Source organism: Numida meleagris, chromosome 1 (genome assembly GCF_002078875.1).
Source record: "Numida meleagris isolate 19003 breed g44 Domestic line chromosome 1, NumMel1.0, whole genome shotgun sequence".
Lineage (NCBI taxonomy): Eukaryota > Metazoa > Chordata > Aves > Galliformes > Numididae > Numida > Numida meleagris.
In genome coordinates, this window is record NC_034409.1 from 82,852,670 (window position 1) to 82,875,238 (window position 22,569).

General features: G+C 43.0%; 1 protein-coding gene across 4 annotated transcripts; it reads left to right on the forward strand.

Annotated features, from left to right (window-relative positions):
* On the forward strand, positions 360-21,146 carry TMEM45A (transmembrane protein 45A). 4 transcript variants are annotated; one of them, XM_021400012.1, is made up of 6 exons: positions 360-450; positions 10,863-11,072; positions 13,524-13,736; positions 14,226-14,410; positions 16,545-16,690; positions 17,415-21,146. In XM_021400012.1, exons 2-6 carry the CDS (start codon positions 10,883-10,885, stop codon positions 17,506-17,508), a joined length of 828 nt encoding a protein of 275 aa, XP_021255687.1. In that variant the 5' UTR covers positions 360-450; positions 10,863-10,882; the 3' UTR covers positions 17,509-21,146. The 4 variants fall into 4 exon arrangements, with proteins under 4 accessions (XP_021255687.1, XP_021255696.1, XP_021255707.1 ...); XM_021400021.1 differs by lacking the exon at positions 360-450 and adding an exon at positions 5,313-5,745; XM_021400032.1 differs by lacking the exon at positions 360-450 and adding an exon at positions 5,313-5,661.

Genomic DNA, 22,569 nt, shown 5'->3' on the forward strand with positions numbered 1-22,569 from the left:
TGCTGCAGCATCAGTGTGATGTGATTGATTCAGCATTGTCAACGACTCCGTTTACGACGGCAAGACATTTGCAAACAAGCTGTGGCTTCACCCTTTCAGTATTTCTGGACATTCTTATTTTGGATTCGGGGCTCTGCCGTACATTCCTGTGTAATTACAGGAGCTACCGCGACGGGTGACTATTTTCGCGGAGAAAACCGTGATCCTCAGGGAAGAAACACTGGAGAGGAGCGGCCCTGCCTATCCCTGCCCCGCGCCGCCTCCCCCCAACCCGGGGCCGCCCCTTCCCTCTTTCCTCGAAGCCCCCGGCGCGGGGCGAGGACTGAGGGGAGGAGCCCGCCCGCCCCCCGCGGTCGCCGCGGACAGGGGCAGCTGCAGGGCGCCCTCCCGCGGGGCAGCCCGGGCCGGCAGCGGCGGCGCCGAGGGGCAGCGCGGGAGCCGGCAGCGCAGGTAAGGGCGCGGTGCTCCGCGCTTCGGCTCTCGCAGCCTCTCGGTTCTGTTTCGAAACGGGGCAAAGCTCGGAAAAAACTTTTCCAGCCTCTGCCTGTGCTGCGTTTTGTTTCGGTTTTACGGCGATGGATCGCGTTTCTGCTCGTCCAACAGCGCTTAGGGCTGACTTGGTATCCAGCGTTGCGTTGTCCTTCTGAGAAATGGGTTTTGGAGATGACAGAGCTCAGGAGCTGAACGTAGAACTGCTTGAAAAAGTATGCTTTTCCCTATTTCAAATGGATTCTTTAAGGATTACTGTGCATGTACGCAGCTCATACTTGTGATTTCTCCAGTGTGTGTAACTTTGTTTGCCTTATAGTGCTATTTTTGTCATTGAGTTACATGTGGTGTTCCATACATCACCATAAGTACTTTGTCATTTGCGAAAAGGACATATTCAGCATCTATCTTATATGAAAACTCATCACTGACTGCTGTTAACTTTCCAAAGTTCGCTCAGAAGTTTTTTGCCACTTCTCAGTGTTGTTTATGTAGATGTTTCCTGTATCTTTCTCTTTACGAACACGGTTGGGTAAATCAAACAGAGATCTCTTAGTTGTAGAGAATGCGGGTAGAAATATCTGCAGGGACAGAGAAGCCAGATGAATCTTGAGGAGCAGCATGAATAATTATGCCAGTGTTCAGGCAAACTGCCCTCTGTTTGCTCTTGCACAGTGAATCTGCCTGGAAATACCATCTTATGGTGCTGTAGCCAGCCAGCACGGCAGCACAAAATCAGGACTTGTGCTTTTCAGGCATAAGATAGAAATCATAGAATCACAGAATGGTTGGGTTGGAAGGGACCTCAAAGCCCACCCGTTTCCAGCCCCCTGCTGTGGGCAGGGCTGCCACCCAGCAGCTCAGGCTGCCCAGAGCCCCATCCAGCCTGGCCTTGAGCTGCTCCAGGGTTGGGGCACCACAGCTTCTCTGGGCAACCTGAATCAGCTCTTCTTGGTGCTGGAACTCTTGTCAGCTGACTTGTGCTCCACTTCTGAGGTGCAACTGAACACACTCAATCACTGCTGTGGTGGGCAGCGGTGGTTGCTTTGATCTTCTCTACTTTGGTGTGAGTCAGGCAAGCTCCTAAAACCAGGGATTGTGAATAACACTGCTTTTTTAAAAAATCTGGGTTTTTAAAGTGAACATCACAGCACTGTCACATTCCTTCCTTACTGTGCAGCATGAGCCAGACCTTGAGTGCTGGCACTGCTTTGTGCCTTAGATTTCAAGAGGGAGCCCTAGGTCCCTTCTCATCCAGTTATGTCTGAACTAGGACCTGCTCTAACATTTTAGTGCTGTACGAGCAAAATTCTTAAAACTTACTTCTCCGCATGACTGTGCGCTTGAGCCATTTCTAACATGCATAGTGTAGCATCTGTAATGCCAGTGGTTTTAGGTGAGTTGCAGGTCTACTGGGATCCCACAGCTCCTGCTCAGCAGCAGTGTCCCTGCTCGTGCCACCTCCACTGCCACTGCCTCCACTGCTGAGGGGGCAGCAGGGGCTGCTGCTGCTGTAGCCTTGCATTGTGGAGGACTCCTTACATTCCCTGCTGATGTTACATTAGCTCTGGCTGACTCCCATCCAGCAAGTGAAGGTGATCCTGTAATGAGGACCTGTGCCTTATTCTGTGAGGTGTTTTAGTTTTTCTAGCTGGGATAACTTGGGCAGCTGTTACCAGTGTTGCTGACTACCTTGTCAGCACTCATTCATTAGTGTTTCTCATCCATTTTTCTGCTGTTGGAAGCCTGTTTCTCCCAGGCAGTAGTGGATAGAGGCAGTGCATTTGGTCACCCTTGTGACAAGCAGTACATCTCTTCATGGCTTACAGAGAAAACTTCCAGGTACAAAGGCAAATCTGCCAAGGCAAAGCTCTTGGTGCAAATTCCACCTTCAGCTCTGTTTCATGGCTTTATGGGAATTACTCACAAGAAAGCTTTTCATCTTTTTTTTTCCTTCATATCACAACACAACTCTGCAAGCCCCATGCTCTCAGATATCATTGGTTACAGAGTCCAAATCCACGAGATTTAAACACATATTTGAAATCACTTTGCCGTTTCCTGCTAAAGGCCCCAGGGGCTCACATAGGGGCCCATGCTCCACAGACAGACACGATGGCTGGAGGTGAGGAATCGCGTAATGAAATACCTTCAGAAATAATGCATTCAGGAAAAAGAGGCTGTGTCTCACAGGAGTCAGCAGTTTCCATGAGAAGCCATCACAAAGAACACACGTGCTGCTGTGCTCCAGTCTGCTCCCTCACAGGGCAGAGCAGGAGCTCAGCTCTTGGAAGAGCCACATTCTTGGTGCCCAGTCAGGAGCCATGCTGAGCATTGCAGAACCTGGCTGAGCTGGCTGTGGGGTTTTGGTATGAAAACTGAGTCCCACCTGTGCACACTGTCAAGAACTTATTAATGCTCTTGCATCTGTTGACATCAGCTCCTTCCCATTTTTGTCAGCTTGATACTGTCCTTCAGATGAAAGCTTACCAGCATTCACAGCACATGACACTTCTGCTTATCATGTTCAGTGATTCTTTAAAAAAGAGTCTTCTTAGTAATATTCTTCTGGTTTCTCATTCAAAGGCCTTGGTCACCCTAGTAACCAGTACTGCAGAATGAAGTTCTACCTTAATGCCTTTTCCCTCCAGTAACTGCTTGCTACCATAATGGAACAACCCCTGCAACCAAAGGATTCTAAATTATACTGAGCCCTGTCTTTGATACCTGAAAATCTGTCTTTCTCCAAAGAATTCCTCACTTTCTTTTCTTTCAGATGTGGCTTACTTGCAGGTGGGAAATACCTTCTTGGACTGCTCAAACCCTGAATTTTCTCAATATCTTTTTTTTTGGCTATGTCTTCTTCAAGAAGTATTTGGAAACGTAAATCATTGCAGCAACTTCTAGAAAACTGCAAAGTGCTACGTAAGTGCCAAAGACAGGATTATTCACAGCCCAGATGGTCACTAGTATGGATTACAAATATTTATCTCGATCTGGTAGTCTTGACAGTTTTGCTGTCTTCCTAGACCATTTTGATGATGAAGCCTTTTTCTGTTGTTAAGATGCTGTAAGAGCAGTTCAATAAAAGGGTCGCTAACATAAACCAAATCTTGTTTTATTATATTTCCTCTCCAGAGCTAGGCTTTCAGCTCTAAATCACCAGCTGATCCAACAAACTTTTGATCTCTTGATATTTTTCTAGCATGTCTAGCAGGAAGAACTGAGAATGTAGGTAAACACACCTGGACCTACAAGAAGAAGCCAGTTGTTATAGCAGGCATGTCCAACCAGCAGCCCATGGGCCGTGTGCGGCCCAGCCCATCTCGCCCTGCAGCCACCCCCTGCCCCACACCATCATCGCGGCAGCTCTGGCCTGCTGAGTGGCCTGGCCTGTCCTCAGGCACGCACCCATCGCTCACAACAACCACACAGCGCTGTGCGAGCGGCACTGCCTGGGCTGAAACCAGAACATGGAGCTCAGTGCAGTGCTGACTCAGGTGATAGGAAATAACGTTACACATTTTGATATACTAGCTGAACACAGTCCTGTCAACAGTGAAACATATGCAGCCGTGCTTTCTGTTGTGATGCAGGGATTTGAGAACAGGTTTCAAGAGTGCAAAAATCATCAAATTTATGGTATATTTGCAGTTCCATTTAAGTCAACATAATTACATTAGCTGCAAATTTTCAAATGGAATCAGAGATTCAGCTCAAAAGTTTATCAGATCTCTACTGGACTTTTATAAGCCCTCTCTTGCCAGAGAAAGATATTCCTCACTTCACAGTCACGCCTTATCCATGTCATTGCTTTTTCACAATACTTACGTTTGTGAGCAACTGTTTTCAAAGGAGAAGTACAGGAAGAGTAATATTTCATAAAAAATCTCTGATGAATGCCTTGAGAGTTCACTGAGAATGGCAGCCACTGCCATCTAACAAGCCTGAGGCGCTAGTCTCACAAAAACAAGGTCAATATCCCACCAGTTTTATGTTGCTTGCACTTTTAAAAATGTTTTTATAAAAAAGTATAGTAAATGTTGTTGCTTGTATACATTAACTATATTACATTTGATGGCTGCTCCAAATGTGATGCTTCCTATTTTATGATGTTGACCCACATCAGAAATGGATGTTGGTGGTATGGCAGTAGAGGTTGAACCTTCCCACCAATATTCCCTTACACGTTGTTGCCATGTGACAGATGGCAGCAGAAGGACAGTCTGGCAGAATCACATCTGACATGGGAGTGCATACGAAGCAAAGGTGTGTCATTACATTCCTCCACGTGGAAAAAAAATGGCCTCCATTGACATCCATTGGCTCTTGCTGAATGTTGATGGAGACCAAACAGTGGATGTGAGCACAGTAAGGTGGTGGGTGGTGCGTTTCAGCCCTGGTGACAGTGGATCACCTCCGCTGGTGCAGATTTTTACGAGCGCGGCATGTAGGCTCTTGTTCATTGCTGGTGAAAATGTATAGCTAATGGTGGTGACTATGTTGAAAAATAACGTTTTGTAGTTGAGAGTGTGTTCTATCTAATAGTGTTATTTTGCTCTTTATATCTGTTGTAGTTTCCATGGAAATAAATAGGAGGCATTACTTTGAGAGCAACATACATATTTTATTTGCAGCTCAAGACAATTTCTTTTCACTCAGTGCAGCCCAGGCAAGCCAAAATGTTAGATACCCATGGGTTATACCCTGCAAAATTCTTTTATTCAGGGGACCCCGAAGGAATCTCTTTAGCATGGCTAGAGTCCAATGCCCTAGGAAGAACTGTGCATTGGAACAGAGATGAGGGAGGGGAAGGCAGGGAAGTATCTAATCGTGCTGTTTTACACTTAACTGCAAGCAGTGCTAGGAAATAATGGACTATGTGTGATCAAATCGGCTGTCTTGGATTCTAAAAGTTTCATATCCCCAGAGGAGCAGCTGTTCTGATGTGGAGAGCCAATGGTAAGATAGTTACGGCATGTTTATTGTCCCTGGGTAACCCCTGAGATGAACTGCTTGAGTATGGGAGCAGAAACAGAGTCAGCAGACGTGCAGAGGAAGGAAAAGAAAGCCCAAAATTGGAGGCTTACGAGAAATGAAGAAACAGTGTGGAGCGCTCAGAGACTGAGAGGGACAAGTGTCGTGGAAGGTGGAGCTTCTGTCGAACAGGAGGTACGAAAAGAAACAGAGTAGTTTGGGTTGTGGGCCCAGCCCAGCTCTATGAGGGATGCTAGCTTGGAGTTCCTCCAGTCTAAGGTCAGTATATGGACTTCTGATCATTAAAACTTTGGGACTTTTGTTTTTTATCCCTATCTTCTTGTGGGCCTGAAAATTCAATCAAGGTGTGAATTCTCTTGAGGATTTCAGAGACACCTACCCATAACAATTTTTTTGACCTAAAATTCTTTGTTTTCCACCCCCTTAAACCAAATCTGTCAAGGCTGCAGGGTTGGTTTTTTTTTGTTTTTTTTTGGTTTGTTTGTTTGTTTGTTTGTTTTTGTTTTGTTTTGTTTTGTTTTTGTTTTGGTTTGGTTTTGGTTTTTTAGCATTTCATGAAGTCTTGAGTGCTGCTTTTGTATATGCAATACTTAGCATAAGTTTAATTTTGAGGTAGCTGTGAGTGATCCCATCTGGGAACACGGGGTTGTAGCTGCTGAAACGCTTTTAGTCTTGACATGAAATCAGCATTGCATACAGCAATCAAAATAATTACAGATGACATGGTTTTCTAGATCAGCATGACCCTATGTGATGTTTGCAATTTAATGGCTGCGGGGTAGAAGGCACTTGCATTGTGAATGCATCTTTAAGCACAAGTAGGAAATTTTGCTTTCAAGTAAATTTGTCTGGTATTTTGTTCACCTCAGATGTGTTGGAATGTACTGGATTTCAGTTTTCACTGGAAGCTGTGGGATCAGGATTTGTGCACTGACTAGAAAGTGTCTAGCAATGTGTTATTTCCTCCTCTTATCAGTGTTCATTATTTTTACTGACACAATGATTGATTGCTGTGGGCATTGTGGATGAATAAACACTGTTTCAAACAATTTAAATGCCCGCTGTCTGTTCCCTAATCTGTGGGAAACAAGTAACACTTTGATTTTACAATTGCAGTAACTTTGCTAACGTTTCGTAGTCTGCTTTAACTTCTGTTATCACACAGTTCTGCAGCATTGCAGAAGAGCAAGTTTGTGGCCTCATAACTCCTGTCATTTGGGGGAAAAAATTGTTTCTGGTTGACTGTCTTCTTCAACATCCTCCAGGGCCTGATAAACACAGGAAATTACAGGGCATGCTGATGTGACAGAAGAATGTGCAGGCAGGGAAGGGGCGTGCTGTGCTGCTGGTTCTGACTGAGCGGGTGCGTGCAGCCTGGTCCTGCACGGGCTATCCTGCCCCAGGCTCTGGATTTTTAAAGAGAGAAGGGAAGAAAAGCACATCAGTCTACTTTTCTAGAAAGTGACTGAGCAGCAGTAGCCAGGTGGTGTTACTTACTTCTCCATACAGCTTCCAAGTTATGCTTCAGTCCCCACATCGCATCCTCAAGAGATCATGAATGAAACCAGTAAAAGTAATGAAGCTTCCCTCTCAAAAAAAGTCAGAGGATGTTTGAATTAACTTTTTTAAGTCTGTTTCTCACCTTCCTTTCATTACCAGAATAAGCACGATCATTTTCAGGCTAGAAAGACAGCTTTCAATATCCAGGAAAATGCATACCTCTTCTTGCGTGCTTGGCTTGCTCATTCCCTCCCTTCCTCCTGGTACCCACATTCCCTTCTGACCCCAGGGAGAAAGGTGCAGCCTGAGCTGGGGAATGAACACCCAGGGTACATAAAGCATTTTTAGATTCAAGCGGAATCTGTGGGCTGCCACTGACAACCTGTATTTGCTTGGCAAAGTCTGAGTGTAGAAATACTTTTGCAATACCACCCAGCTAGTAATTTTTGGAAAGGCTTAAATCAGGCAAAACTTTCTGTGATTACTGCAAGAAAAATGATACTTTAAGCTCACATGTGCAGGGAAAAAATGTGTCTCACAGTCACAAGTAGCTATAAATTGTTCTCATTCCTTATTCCAGTCAGCTGCAGAAACATTGCCTAGTGTTTAATATTTGGAAACTACCTGGACAGCTGATTCTCTTGCCATCCTTGTGACTAGTTATCTTTTCCTCCTCTTCTGCTGGCACCACAGGACCACTGGGCCCTGGGTGAGACTCAGATTCATAGAATGGAGGGAATCTCAAAGATCATCAAGCTCCAACTCAGTGCTGTGGGCATGGTTGCCACCCACCAGCTCAGGCTATCCAGGGCCCCATCCAACCTGGCCTTGAGCGCCTCCGGGGATGGGGCATCCACAAATTCTCTGGGCAGCTGTGCCAGGGCCTCACCACCCTCTGAGTTAAGAATTTCTTCCTAACATCTAACCTAAATTTCCTTTATTTTAGTTTAAAGCTTTCTCCCTTATCCTAATCCCTATTAGACTGTGTAAAGAGTTGGTTCCCCTCCTACTTATAAGCTTCCTTCAAGTATTGGCAGGCTGCAGTGAGGTCTCCCTAGAGCCTTATCTCCTCCAAGCTGAACAAGCCCAGCTCCCTCAGCCTTTCCTCATAGAAGAGGTGCTCCAGCCCTTTGATCATATTTGTGTCCCTCCTCTGGACCTACTCCAACAACTCCATGTCTTTCTTGTGCCTGAAGTTCCAGGCCTGGACACAGTACTCCAGATGGGGCCTCACAAGGGCGGAGTAGAGGCAGACAATCCCCTCCCTCACCCTGCTGGCCACTGCTCTTTTGATGCAGCCCAGGACAAGGGCAGCCTTGGCATCCTCTCTGCTTGCATCCCTGGCAGGTGCTGAGTCCTAGGAAAGGGTTGGCTGATGAGAATGTGGCTGTAGCTTTTAGAAAGAAGGGGCTTTAGCAGCACCTCTGGCCCTGGCACTACTGAGAATGGAAGAGGCCCTGGGATGTGCATGCCCCACAGTGTCAGCCCTCCTGTGGTTTATTTGGTAGCTAATCAGATAAGGCTCTGTGAAAATAAACACTCAGACTGATTACTGGGATGGGCTGCACAGGGAGTTGCTGAATTCCCTCTGGTCCCTGCAGTGGGGAAGGCAGTAGCCTGCCATGGCCGTACGGTCCTTGTCCTGCCGGGTCCTGTGGGTCCTCACAGTGCCCTTGGCGTCACACAAATTCCGCAGCGTGCAGCTGGCAGAACTGATATATGTCCTTCTGGAGAAACCATACACATAAATCCCTGTGTCTCTGGGTGAACTCAAACTGGAGGTTGCGCTCCCCTAAACTAGTAATACTCAGTTGTACTGCTTACAGCAGAATCATTCTTTTTCTGGTTCAGTTTTGTTTTTATTGGATATGCAGTAGCTGCTTTATGCATCATTCTTGTCCCATTTTTCCTTTCCTTGTTTTCTACCTTTCCTTGTTTTGAATAGTTTTGAACAGAATATCTTGAGGGATAATTCAGATTTATGGCAGAAAAACCTTGTAGTATTAGAGCTCTAAATGACTCAGGTTATTTATTAACCCAGTCTACAGACCGAGATTTACCTTTGACGTTTCATATACTGTGCACTACAAATTACACTGATGCACAGTTATTTCTTTGAATCTTACTGCAGCTCTGATCTCTCTGAGGTTGGATTTCCATAGATTTCATTTAGCTTTGTAATGCAGTATCTTGCTTTTATGAGTGGTACAGAGTACATCTTTCCATTTGGAGTGCTATGCACCTGTGGTGAATAACAAAATATCTAATGAATAAAACCTGTTTGATGAATGGTGTTCAGTGAGTTCAGACATAGGGTGGGGAAAGGCTGCTTCACTCGCCTCTCCTCTTTTGTTAATTCAAAGAAGGAAAAAATGACGTCTGTAAACACATCAGTGCCATTTGGTCCAGCTGGTTTTAGAGGAACCAGGCAGAGCAATGGGGCTGTCCCCACATGCAAACACCCCAATAAAACACACAGGTAAAAACCCAGCGGGCTGATTTCTCATCAGTGGTGTGCTGAGCACTGAGGGGTTTAGAGCTCAGTTCAGGATTTTGTGAGTGGGAATGGATGTTTCCATCACCATCACTTTTCTTCTCTAGGAGAGGAGAGTGGCATACTCTTTTTTTCCCTTCTCCTTTGTGGCTATATAGGTCACCTCTCCTCTTGCAACCACACAATAGTCTTACAGCAACTGTAGGACCTGTGTATGTGGAAAAGTTTTACCTTCCTAAAAATAATGAATAGAAAAATAATGCTTTAAGTGGAATTTAGCCTCCAGAAATAGGAGTGGGCTCACACTACGTGACTAGGCAGCATTACGTGAACCATCTGCAAGTACTCCATGGCCCACAAGCCACAGTTTAAAACTTCTTAGGCAGAACTGACCATAGGAAATACTTACTGAAAAGAAAAAAAAAAAAAAAAAGAGCCTTTGTATTCTGTTAATGCCCGGATGGCTCTGGTGTAGTGTGGCGGTGAGATTTTTAAATAAGCAACAATAATAACAGAAGGCACATTTTCCTAATTCTCTTTATGTGGTTATTCTTGATTACATGTTGTCTACGCAGAGATTTTCTGTGCTTTTGAGTCATGATACACAGCGACTTGGTTTATAAAAGCTTAAAGAAAAAGTGCAATCTGACCTTAGTGCTGTAATTTTCATGAAGAAGCTACTGAAGCTAAGTTAACTCTCCTGGAAGTTGAGATGATAACCCCCATTGCTAGGTCCTTTTAATGATGCTGCCTTTAAACAGCTGTGTGACACTGATGAAACATAATCTTATCACTCAGTGTACTTGATGGGGCAAACATGTGGCTAGCTGAGGGTACGTAAATCACCTGTCAAATACTGAGAATTACTTGATGTTTGCAAATCCTCACAAGGCATCTGGATTGAAATACAAACTAATGTATTAGTAGGTGGTTACCCATAAGATCTGTACACAATCAGTTTTTCTCCCTGTCAGGTATTATCTTGATTTGTGGAGCAGAGAAACATACAACACCGAAGGTGAAGGAACCAAATTTGGAATATTCATGTTCTCTGTTCTGGTAGTGTGAGTCCAACAGCATGCCACTGTGTATGATAACTGCTTTTTCTCTTAACTCGTCAGCTGCTAGCTTTGCATTTCAGGTCAGCACCTTTGCAGCTGGGTCACTTACTCTTAATCTGCAAAGCTGTGAAACTTAGGAGACTGTCTGGATGTCTTGAGCAGCCAGGGGAGACAAGCACCCAAATTTGTTTTTAAATAGTGTGAGTGCTTGTTTCAGTTACACTACTTTGATTTAAGAAGAGAGATCAGTTAAAATGATAACCCACAGAATTCTCCTACTATTCCAATAATCAGTTTGCTTCTTTTTTTTTTTACCTCAGGTGTTACACAGTAGAAAACCATGGGCAATTTTAAAGGCCATGCCCTCCCTGGAAGCTTTTTCCTTCTTTTTGGCTTGTGGTGGTCAGTGAAATACCCCCTGAAGTATGTATGTCGAAAGAACAAGAGCGCTTGCTACCTGGGCTCCAGGGCAGGATTTCAGCGCCTGGAATTTGTTGAGGGCATCATCAAGGCTGTCTTTGCCCTGATTGGTAAGTTGGATGGAGTTGATGAAGAAAATAAAAATGTAAAAGGCTGTTCCTTTTAACAGTTTTTTTTCTTTTTCAAAGCTTGTTCTCTGACAGAATGTATTTTGTTCTGGTGTGTTTTTTGTTTGTTTGTTTGTTGTTTACTTTTTGTTTTGTTTTTAATTAGTGGTGCAGAAACAATAGCATCATGAACAATGCAGCAAACTACTAGGTTTCTTGATCTATTTATTGAGTTCAAGAGAGGATGCCATTCTGAAACAGGGCAGTAGACGGATACACGCTGTTCTGCTCAGTAAAAAAAAACTGTGAGGTGCTATTCAGAATCTTCTAATAGACATTTGGGTCAGAATCGGTGCTTTACTTAATTCCCCCTGGCCTTTGAATAGTATGTGTCTTAGAATTAGTGGAGCATCCACTAATAATTACATCCTTATGACTGTAGAATGGTTCCCATTCATAGTACTCGTCTAGAGTTTCTGTAAGATCTCCTGACTCCTTCAGAGGTGGTCCATTTGAGTGTCCATGTGCTGCTCACTGCTTCAGAGAGGGAGGAAAGGCATTTTAGGCAAAAGGCCCTCAAGTGCAGCCTGTTAGTATCAGGCTGTGGGGCATTGCTTAGCTCTTTCTTAATCCAGCAATTCCAGCCCACTGCTATGAGTGGTTTCAGATGGCCTGCCAGCTCTCAGATGTTGGTAGGCTCCTCAGAACTGTTGATATAATGTATAAATGCAGATGCTTTTTATTAACACCACCAAAAAGTGAAAATATTCACAGAGAAAGACTGAACTCCAGGTCTTATTGATGCCAGGGGTCCTGTTTCTCATGCGGCCTGCACACTAAGCCAATGGGGCCATGCAGAGGGCTGTGCAGACACATGGAAGGCCTGGGCCTTGTCTGGATCTGAGTGTGCTGCACAGCAGCCATTTGCCTTTGTTGAGGAAGTAAACTAAATGAGGGGCATGAGGAGCTCAGCGTATGCGGACGTCAGGTTGGAAAAGATTGTGATTTTTATTACTAAGCCCCTATTTTATCTATCTACTCTTCTTTAAATGCTTGCAGTTCCCTGGTGTCTAATCCAGGATTTATTCCCATTCATTGTTCCAAAGTCTTTTTTCCTGCTTTCACGGCCCCTCTGGGAGCGATACCACTTCAGATATATCAGCACTGAAGTGATGTTATGATTACAGTATACTATGCTTTAAAAATTATCAAAACCTGAATAATAATGATCACTTTGGGGTGTGGGTAAGGTCATCTTTCCTACAAATGTCCCAGTCAGTGTCTAGAGGTAGACAGGCAACTAAAACATGAATCCAGTTGTTTTTTTCATCCTGGAAAGACTAGCTATTAGCTTAACCTGTGGTCATTTCAATTCCAGTAAAAAATGTGGATGAGAAAGTTTGGCAAGCATGAACACTTAAAGCAGCAAAAGGAATGAAAATTGCTGTTTCTGTATTAGGAAAATTTGAAAGAAAGGTGGAAAAACTGCATTAGCTCTGTAATGTATCTCCTTATACAGAGGGATGCTGGGACATGCTGTACTAAACAACACAAATAACTGTAATGACTGGAAAGCATAATGTATAGCAAACCCTTCACAAATTTAATTGATGATATGAAGTATCCAAAAGCAGCTTTCCCTTTTCTGGAGCACTGTTCAGTTAGCAAGATAACAAGAGGCCAAGGTGAGGAAAATGATGGAGTAGCAATACAAATACTAACTCTGTATATGTCCTCATGGGACCTTTAATAGCACTGCACAGCTGAAGGATTTCCTTTTATGGTTTTATCATAAAGATCTCCTTTGAATTAAGAGTTTGAACTCTGCCATCCTGCATGTTGCAGGGGACTGAAGCAGGAAGTCTTTCTTTTGAGAACTTCAGCATGTGTTAAACTCATGTTTGAAACACTGGGAAAGACAGCTGAAAAATTTATTCAATAGCAATTGTTTAAAAATAATAATAAGAAAAAGCACATAAAGGCCATCTCCATTTTCACTGCTGGAAACTGCAGGATGCAGATAGTCCCATCAGGAGTGGAGCTGAAGCCTGGCTTCCTGTAGCTTTCTCCTTTCTGGATTATCTGATGGTTTATATATGGTTGAGCTCACTCTGTGGTCTTTCCCTCGGCAAATAAATTTATTTCGCCTCTCTTCCACCCACTGCCTATTTTCCTGAAAATGTATAGAACAGTAATGCCTTTGCGGCCTCCGTGCTTTTTCATTTGAATCTGGACAACAGCTTAGAAGCTTTACTGGGAGTGAGATGAATTGGGAAGAACGGAGCAAAACACAGCAATCACCCGGAACAGACATTAGGAAACTGGATACAGATGTCTGACATTGTGCTGCTGCATTGGTGCATATTGCTGCCTCTGTTGTTTGTAAAAAACCTTCTCATCAGTCTTTGTCCTAAGCACCGGGACAAATAGTAATATTTCTCATTTCATGTGCAGGAATGGTGGCTGAGCAGTTTGTTCCTGATGGACCTCACCTGAAGTTGTATAATTACGAGGAAAAGCACTGGGATCACTTGATGAACTGGCAGCATGCCACCATGTATCTCTTTTACGGCATTTCAGGCTTGGTTGACATTGTGGCTCATGGGACTAACGCCTTGCCAGTGGCCATGGACAGGATGATGCTTTCCTTAGCAGTTTTTATTGAAGGTGAGTTTACCTCTCCCTGCAGAGGTGCTTGTGAAACTGGCACACAGCTGTCAGCCCACTGACTGGGATTCTCAAATCATCCTTAGAGAATGAGCTCTGTGAGAGATGAGCATTAGACACCCTGAAACCTTCAAAAAAACAAGCATCCTTGGCTCTCCTTAAACTGCCAAAGATTTCTCCACACTGTAGCCCAACAGCATGGTCCTACAATACACAGGTGCACCTCTGCTTTCCGAAGTTGCTAAGATAGTAACAGGAGCGTTGTGAGAATATTTTAGTTAAGTGCTCAGTAGCTCAGGCATGTGCTTCCGTGTATGTCCTGAGAGGGTACGCAGTTGTTACCTGAAAGCCAGTATGTGTGCTTCTACCTGCACAGCTGTCACACATTGGAATTGCACTGCAGACGTACTCAATTTTTACTTTCTGTAAGCACAGGATATCCCTCTTGTTAACACTGCTTACTTAAACCGCTCGCTTAATTTATTCCAGGTTTTCTTTTTTGCTACCACCTTCATGGGAGAGCCATGCTGGATATTCATGTTCATCAGTTATTGCTGTATGCTGTCTTTGGAGGTGCAATTTGCATATTTCTGGAAGTTTTCTTCCGTGGCAGTATTGTTCTCGAGATGCTCCGTACAAGCCTCTGCATATTACAGGGCAGCTGGTTCTGGCAGGTGGGTCACTGTTTTGCCTTGGGAATGTCTTCCTTCACCAACATTAGTCATCTACCCCTTTGCAGGTGTTTGAAAGCTGATATAATGTGCCTTTTAAACACAAACCTCAAAGGACTCAGAGAGAGAGTAGAGAACAGTACACCATTAATGTCCCTTTAAAGAGGTATTTTACAGACAATAGGCCATTTTACTCCTGCTGTCTTTTATTTGAATCAATACAAAAACTAAGGTGGTTTTGCTGAGCTCTCCCTTGCTATAATCATTAAATGTCCCCTCTGATCTCTGTAACATCCTGTCCAAATCTGCAAGCCAAATGGCAGCTGTTTTACAACCCTGCAATGTTTGCTGTTGTGGGAACGGGGGTCAATGCCCAGGGGAGAATGGTAACGGGGAGGCAAGCAGCTCCATCACCCTGCCATGAAGAAGAATGAAGGCGCAAATGATTTTTCATGTGCTGAGGCAGGTTGCCTCTTTCTACTAAAAACATTTCAACAGTGGCAGCCTAGATTCAGGAGGTATTATCTCCTGAATACCATTAGTCGGGTACTGTACAATTTATAACTTCACCAGTGTTCTAACATGTGAACAGGGGAAGTAACAATCTAAACCTGTACGTTTCCGACTTGTATCTCCAGCAAGGACTCTTCAGAATGTAGCTGCCATGCCTGGGCTTATGTGGGACTCTGCTGGATTAATGGATATTTCATAGTATCCCTTTGCTGTTAAAGAGAATCTCATAACTTGCTGCAAACTTAGAGCAATAGGAGTACTGGTGGCTCCGTGTATTTGATCTTATAGTGGAGAACTGAGGTCACTACAGTGATTTTTCTTTCCGGCATGTCTAGACTGCCTTCTCTTTTTTATATGCTGGCCAGACACGATGAATAAAAACGTTTGCTGTTCCTTAGGAGAACTGGACACTCAGCACCAAATCAAACATTTAAATACTTGCTTTGGCAGGAGGACAGACCTCCTAAACGGTAGTATTTTTCTATAAGTGAACTCAAGAGCCTGGTGCTGCAGCACTCAGTGTTTTATTTTCTTTTTTTTTTTTTTTTGTAAACATTTCTTCACTGATTTAAGAAGCTTTACAAAAGAGGAATTAGTTGCACTCTTTTATTCTTTGCTGTCTATCTAGTCTAACTTTAAAACAAGTTATTTATTTAGCTCCAGAGACAATGTGTTTTTTGTTTCAAAGTAAAAACTGAAGAACTAAAAATACAAGAGATTTAAGCGTGGTTTTTTTCACACCCACATTAGACTTAAACCGTACGTGTGACTGAAAACCACATACTGGCTGCAGCATGACAAATCTGTAGAAGGTAAAGGAGCTTTCTTTCTGCATCATCAACACCTTCATTCATTGAATTCTCAGCATGTAAATGCAAAATGCTCTCTTCCCCTCCTTCCTGTCCCCCTTTTCCCAGCTCCAAAATCCTCAACTAAATGGCTGAGCAGTGACTTTGAAGAGTGTGATACAGTGCAGAGGAATGGTGCTAGTCAGGTCAGACCCCTGACCAGCCATGGGGTTATTAATGTTCGTTTATGGAACAATACAAATTTGGTCTTCCCCAGCTCTGGCTAAGTAAATGAGCTACATATTTCTCATGAGTTTGTAGCCTTGGGTAAGAAAGCTGCCTTTTTACTTTATTTCAAAACCTGAGGTTTTTCCTGGATGGAAGCAGACCTAGGGCTTGCCTTTATTTATTGATTTATTATTAATCTTCTGAATTAACACATTCCTGGACACTGTTGGGAAGAAGCAAATGAGTGCGAGCAGCTGGGTGTGTTTTCTGCATGGTGATGGATTTGTAGTTTGTAAATCACATGGCTGAGAATCAGCCCCTTTCCTTACTACAAATGGCTCTGGCTGCTCTGAGCCTTGTTGGGCCACTCGATCTCTCTCTGAGCAAGAGCACAGGAACTCTGAATCTGGCTCTGTGTCTTCAAAGGCATTTCTGCACAAAGCTTTGTGAAATCATCCATCCCATCCGAGTGTGATCGCAAATCTGTTTCTAATAATCAGCACTATAAGCAAATGAAATGTCTTCTGTGTGGTGGGCAGCGTAATACATGATACGGCACAATACATACATCACATGACATCTCCTAAATATCTTTTATCTCATTGCAGATCGGCTTTGTTCTTTATCCTCCAAATGGGAGCCCAGAGTGGAATCAAATGGATCATACCAACATGATGTTCCTGACCATGTGCTATTGCTGGCATTATGCTTTTGCTTTTCTTATACTTGCAGTGAACTACACAATTGTCAGCTGGTAAGTTAACTGAAAACTGTCTAAAACTATGGAGATTTGTCTGTTTACCAGGAGCTTTATTTTTGGAATACTTTACCAACAAATCAGTTTCCACAAAGTAATTAATCATCTTGGAAAGTAAAATGAAATTACCTGTAGCTAATCAGTGAAGAAAACATGACTCGTTGCTTCAGTAGAAAGGGGAAAAACATTCATCAAATACAGTTTGGATAGAATAATGCTCCTAGCATAAAATGAACTCTTTTTGATAGTCTTCCATATTTGTAACTGCATAACTTGTAATGAGTTAGAAGTTGGGGAGTCCTTTTTCCCTCTTCTCAGTGCTTGTCTTTACTAATTCCAAGTGGACTTAACAACAGGCTTCGTGACTTGAAGATTATTGGACAGGTTTCACTGCTCATACTTTCCTTTGATCGGACCTGATTCTTTTTCACTAGCCAGTTTCATCCCCTAATTTCTAAAGATAGCCCTTTCCCTTGCTGCCCAGTACTAATTGTGACAGAATTCTGACTGTGGTGTGAACTTTGCTGTAAAAGAGGATCCTGATCCTCTTTGCAGTGTCTTCAGCAGTGGACTGTTACAGGTCTTCATAAATCAGTCATCTGAACACCTGGATCAGATGCAGGAGTTGAACAGTTTTTTACCTTCTAAAAACAGCCAGGTTAGCCTTTGAGTTGCTGTCTGATTCCTACTATTTATGATAAGCCTTTCTCTTTTTCTCCAGGGCAGTTCGGTCAAAGATTAAGCAGTCCCAGTCCATGGAAATGGGATTACTGAAAACATCTGAACGGGATCAAGAGTCAGAAGATGAAATCTAGTATGAATATGGCTTGACTAGTTTGCCAGCTCTACCATTAGGCTAATTGATACCTCATTTCTCGAATTGTTTACCATCTTGTTTGCTCTTTACTACAGCTTGCTATGGAAATATCATCCCCTAAGAACTGTCTACATCTACACAGTTAATTTTTATTTGTGGAGGGTAAGCTTGGTATTGATTTGCGTTGGTTCCACTAGTACCTTGCTTATCACATGCCTTAGTGAAAAACAGACTAATATTTGACATGCTCAGACTGAGTGAAGTGGCATTACCAAGTCTGTGTGTTAGACTCATTAAAAGCTAAGCAAAATGTTTTCCATCTGCTGCTGAACGAATGGATTTGTTTCTGCAATTAGGGTGTCCAAATAAGTGCGTTTCTTGAACTGCAAACAGCACAGTGCATAAACAAATCTGCAGACCTGGAAGAGAGTAGAACAACATACAAAATCATAGCCTTGCAGCTGTCTTTTATAACACATTCACATCTTTGCTTGTGGCTTTAAGTTAAATGGAAAGAACTACTCACAGCAAAGCCCTTCAGCATTTCCTTGAACAGCGTGCTGTGTGTTCACTCCTAAACTTCTGTAGGAGGACCAGAGGGGTGTACAGTAAATAAAAACCACTGCAGTTATTCCCTCCTGCGCCTAGATAGTTCTGCCTCTTTGCTATCATTTGGCTTTGAAATGCAGTGAACTGACTCTGCTTTTCCTCAGCACACAGAGCAGCTTCTTTACTAGAAAAGTTGTCCTGCCTCAGCCCCTGGCCGAAAAGGCAGTTCCTTTCTCCAGGCTATTTCCTTCCCTTAGGTGGGATTTGGTGCAATTTCAACAAGGATTGGGGGCAGACGTGTCTGTACCCAGCACCTGGATCAGGACTAAGTGATGCTGAATTGTGAGGTGAATGAGATCGATTTGCACCTCATCCCACAAATGCTACAGCGTGAAACAGTGAACAGTGCAAGAGCAGAGGTTTGCTTCAGAGTAGTTCTGTGCTCAGCTGGCCACTGCACTCTCTGTATAATAATACAAAAAATTCCTTTTTTTTTTTTTTTTAAATTGCATTTATTTTTTCTGCTGAAAAAGCTGCAGCCAGGCCTGGGGTGCCTTCCCCAGCACTCAGACTCACTTGGGACGTGCTCCAACCTCAACAGTTGCAATAGCGAAATAACTGATACGTGGCAGAAGGCTGCAGAAAAGTGAGTGAGCACACTGCCCCCGTGGGGCTAACTCCTGCAGCCTGACTGGCTCTCCCAAAATCTTACAAAACCTGGCCTCAGCAGCCGGGCAGCATATGCTCATTTTCCAGGGGTCTGATGACAGGAGATGGTCATGGGTGATGATGCATGGTGAGCTGTGGTGAGGTGGCTATTCTGGAAAATAGCTTCTAGCATTTAGAATATTCCTCCTGAAAATACTATTTTCTAGTTGCTGATGCAGGAGTTTTGTTCAAATAATACTGGGTTTGGTGCTGCAGAAGTGTTCTGTTTTTCTGCTGTTTCCATATTTTCCTAAGGGAATGCAGCACTGGGCTCTGGAAGATGAATGAGAGTTGTAGGGTCTGGCCCCTCCAGTTTCACCAGAAGAATGAGTAACAAAAAATTACTAATTGTGGTAAGCTGATTGCTTGAAAAGATGAGCGAAAACATAGTTTTTAGCTCAAGGGGATCTCAGGACTCAGAAGAAAAAGGACCTCAGGACTCAGAAAAAAAAAAAAGTACTAAAGATTTTTTCTAAAGCTATTTTACTTCATTTATAAGATTTTTCCTTTTGTCTCCTTTCTTCCAAAAAGAATTTTCCTTAGCTGCATGAGCTGTTAATGCTGAATTTTAGAACATCAGGTTTACCAGTGCCTCTCTAAAATAAACAGGGTCATTTATTTTGAAGGAGATCTTCAGAAAGAACTTTGCTTCTCATAGGCAGAAAGAGTGCAAGTTTTTCCAGTGCTTTTCTTGATAAGTCCGGTTAATACTGTACAAATATTAAGGTGCTGCATCTCTAAACTAAAGTGAAAACCTAAGCAGGAAAAAGTGTGTTAAACTGGCTGAGTTTTGATATCTCTTCTTAGAAGAGTTCAGTTGTTCATTTTCTAAATTATTTTAGATCTTTCTTCACCGAGTATCACGACACTTGAAAGTAGTGTCAGATTATCAGTCTGAATCTACTTCAGGAAGTAAAACTGGCTGCCTCCTAGACATTTCTGTGTTTACAAATGTAAACTGGGAAACTGCAAATATATAGTCAAATATCACAGTTTTTCTTATTGTTTGCTCTTCTTTACTATCTTTCTCTGAAGTGTCTTGGAGATTTTGGCAAACTTTGACAAAGCATGTCTCAGGACATCATTGTAAACTACTTATCGGTATGGCATTTTTGTAGCTCTGTGTCTCGATTTTGCAGCAGTTTTACTGTAAACTCTGAAGGGATGGATATTTACTTCCCTCTGCAAATCTAAGACTTGAGTTTCATTACCAAAGTTCTATTACAATCAAATTTTCTGTTGGCATAAGGGGAAGGATCCGTTGGTTTGCTGAGGAGCTTGCCTGCTAATAGCATCGGAGCTACCTAGGCCAAGTGCAGCATATCACTGCACCCAGCTGTAACCAAGTACTCACTCATTGCACTACATGGCTGGGTTGTAAAGCTTCTGCAGTGCTGGGAAATAGAGAAGATTGTTACTTATCGAAGAGAACCTGGGGAATGTTACAAAAGTCTATCTCGGTGAGCCAGCATCAGTTGGCAAAGTGACAGGTCCTCATGGGATTCAGTCACCTGAGCGAGCTGTGAATGTAGAAGCTACTTAGCAGAATCCGACTTTTTCAGAAGCAGAAAGTGCCAGTACTCGGCCTTAATGGCCAGAAGAGCTTCCAGCTGCCGCTGTTCCTCTTGCGACCACCTCAGCCTTGTGAGTCTGGTTTTGTCCCAGTGTCCAGATGTTATTCCAGCAGTGTTTGTCTGTCTGCTTGTTTTCTTGTGAGGGAGCCTTGGCAGAGCTCAGCCTGCTGAGGTATATATCTCCTGCATCTATCTCTCCGTGTCCCCCTGTGGTGAATCCCCTGTAAATGATCAGAGACCACCAGACACACCTGCTGGTTGTGGTGCTGCTGTGCTTAGCAAAGGTGCCTCTAAAGAAGCCTGAAATGGAGGTGAGTGCAGTCTCTGACCAAGAACTGTAGGACGGATTGCTTCCAAAATCTCTCTCTGTGTAAGAGAAGGTAGCATTGTATTACTAGACTTGAAGAAATGCTAGTAGAACAGGTCCTGAAGTCTTAAAGAAAGAGCAGTCTCTTGGATTTGCTTTTAATACATAGAGTGTTACGGCGGGATTCTGTGCCTAATGTACCACAAAGGACAGAAACAACCATTTCAGGGTGGGTTTTCCTTATGCAGAACATCTGACTCAGTCTTTTCAGGTGTTATTCAAAACAGATGTCCAAGAACAGGAGGGTGCCTGTATGGTGGAAAGGGTATGACCGTTGGCATTTCGCTAGCATCGGGTTTTGCTGGAATTGCAAACTTGTCAGACTTCACTCATGCAAACACCACTCAGAAAAAGGTAGCTGCTCTCAAGAGAACTTAAATTATTGTTAAACATTGGTGCCTTTTAAAAACTGTATGGTGATGTATAATAGACAAGATATGCCTGTAATTTTATTTAAATAAAATCAATTTATTCATCTAAGATGCCTGTCATGTTTTCAGGGGGAAAACATAATCATTTATGGGGCAGGATGGGATGGATAGACATGTTATTCTGACAGCCCCCCTAGAGTAAATTTGGCAGTGCAAGGGATTTTAATCCTACATGTTCATTCATCTGAAATACTGAGGTACCAGAAAGCTTTGGTAAATCTGGTATTTTAATGTACTACCCTTATATGGTTCAGCTTTGCTGATCTATGACAGCTGGGTTAGGACTTACTAGTACAGAAGTTAATGGAAGAAAACAGACTAGTTCTTTATCCAAAAAGTCCTTTAGCACGTGCAATAGTGGAATAAAGACTGAATTTCAAAGACTCCCAAGGACTGCATAACAACTGCACATCTGTTAAAAGGGAGGAGGATGACTGGAAAACTGCTGGGCACTTTCCTCTAAAATCTGTTCTAGGTCAAATATGTACTTGCTCAAAATATGTGGAAAAAAAACCCCAATATTTGTTGAACAGGGCATAACTAGTCCTCAAACGACTTTTTCAGAATAGTAATTTCTAACAACTTAATGTGAAATTGTTGCAGTTTATGGAATTCTATAAGACACTGCATACACTTCTTAGAATAAAAATACATTTTAAAAAGTAGTTGAAAAAAGTGTAATTACAAATACAGCAGCATGCTTTGGACCTTTATTCAGAAATTAAAATGCATCCTTCCATAATTTTTTTTAAGGTATTCTGCAAGGGACGGTATCGAAAGGGTCAGCATCACTTTAAGGGCGTGAAATGAAATGGTTGTGTCAGCAAATTGTTGCATCTCCAAAAGGGAGAAAGAAGAAAAGGAAAAGAGGCTGCATTTGTAAAGAAGATCCGTGCAACTGATTAGCAATTGAGCAGCTAGAAATCACTCGTAGCTCAAGGACTGAAGGGAAGGCGAAGCTGCATTTATGACATATAGCGTTCCAGTCTGCCTCCAGTGTTGTTTAGGTGGAACGAAGTTCCCAGACACACACTGGGTTTTTATGGCACCTGTATGGCACCCTCAAAAGCAATGATGCTGAGTTCCTGCTCCACAATGAATGACAGCAAGAGTGAAAGCCTGCACTGCTTTGCTGGAGTTTTACTTGTTTGTAACTGTGATTAAACCAGATGCAGTTGACACATGAAAAAATGTCAAAGATGGTGTTTACTGCTGGCACTGCACTTTATTTGGGCTTGAAAACGAAAAAATAGAAAGGAAATAAGAAACATCTGGCTTCAATTAAGTCCCAAAGGAAATGGAGAGAAGCAGAAGAAACACATCTAGTCACTCAAGAACAGTTCTGTCTTCCCACAGCTGAGTCACATACAGATTTGCAAGTAATAAGGTTTTCTTTCAGTTTGATTTTTCTATCATATAAGAAAAGTTTA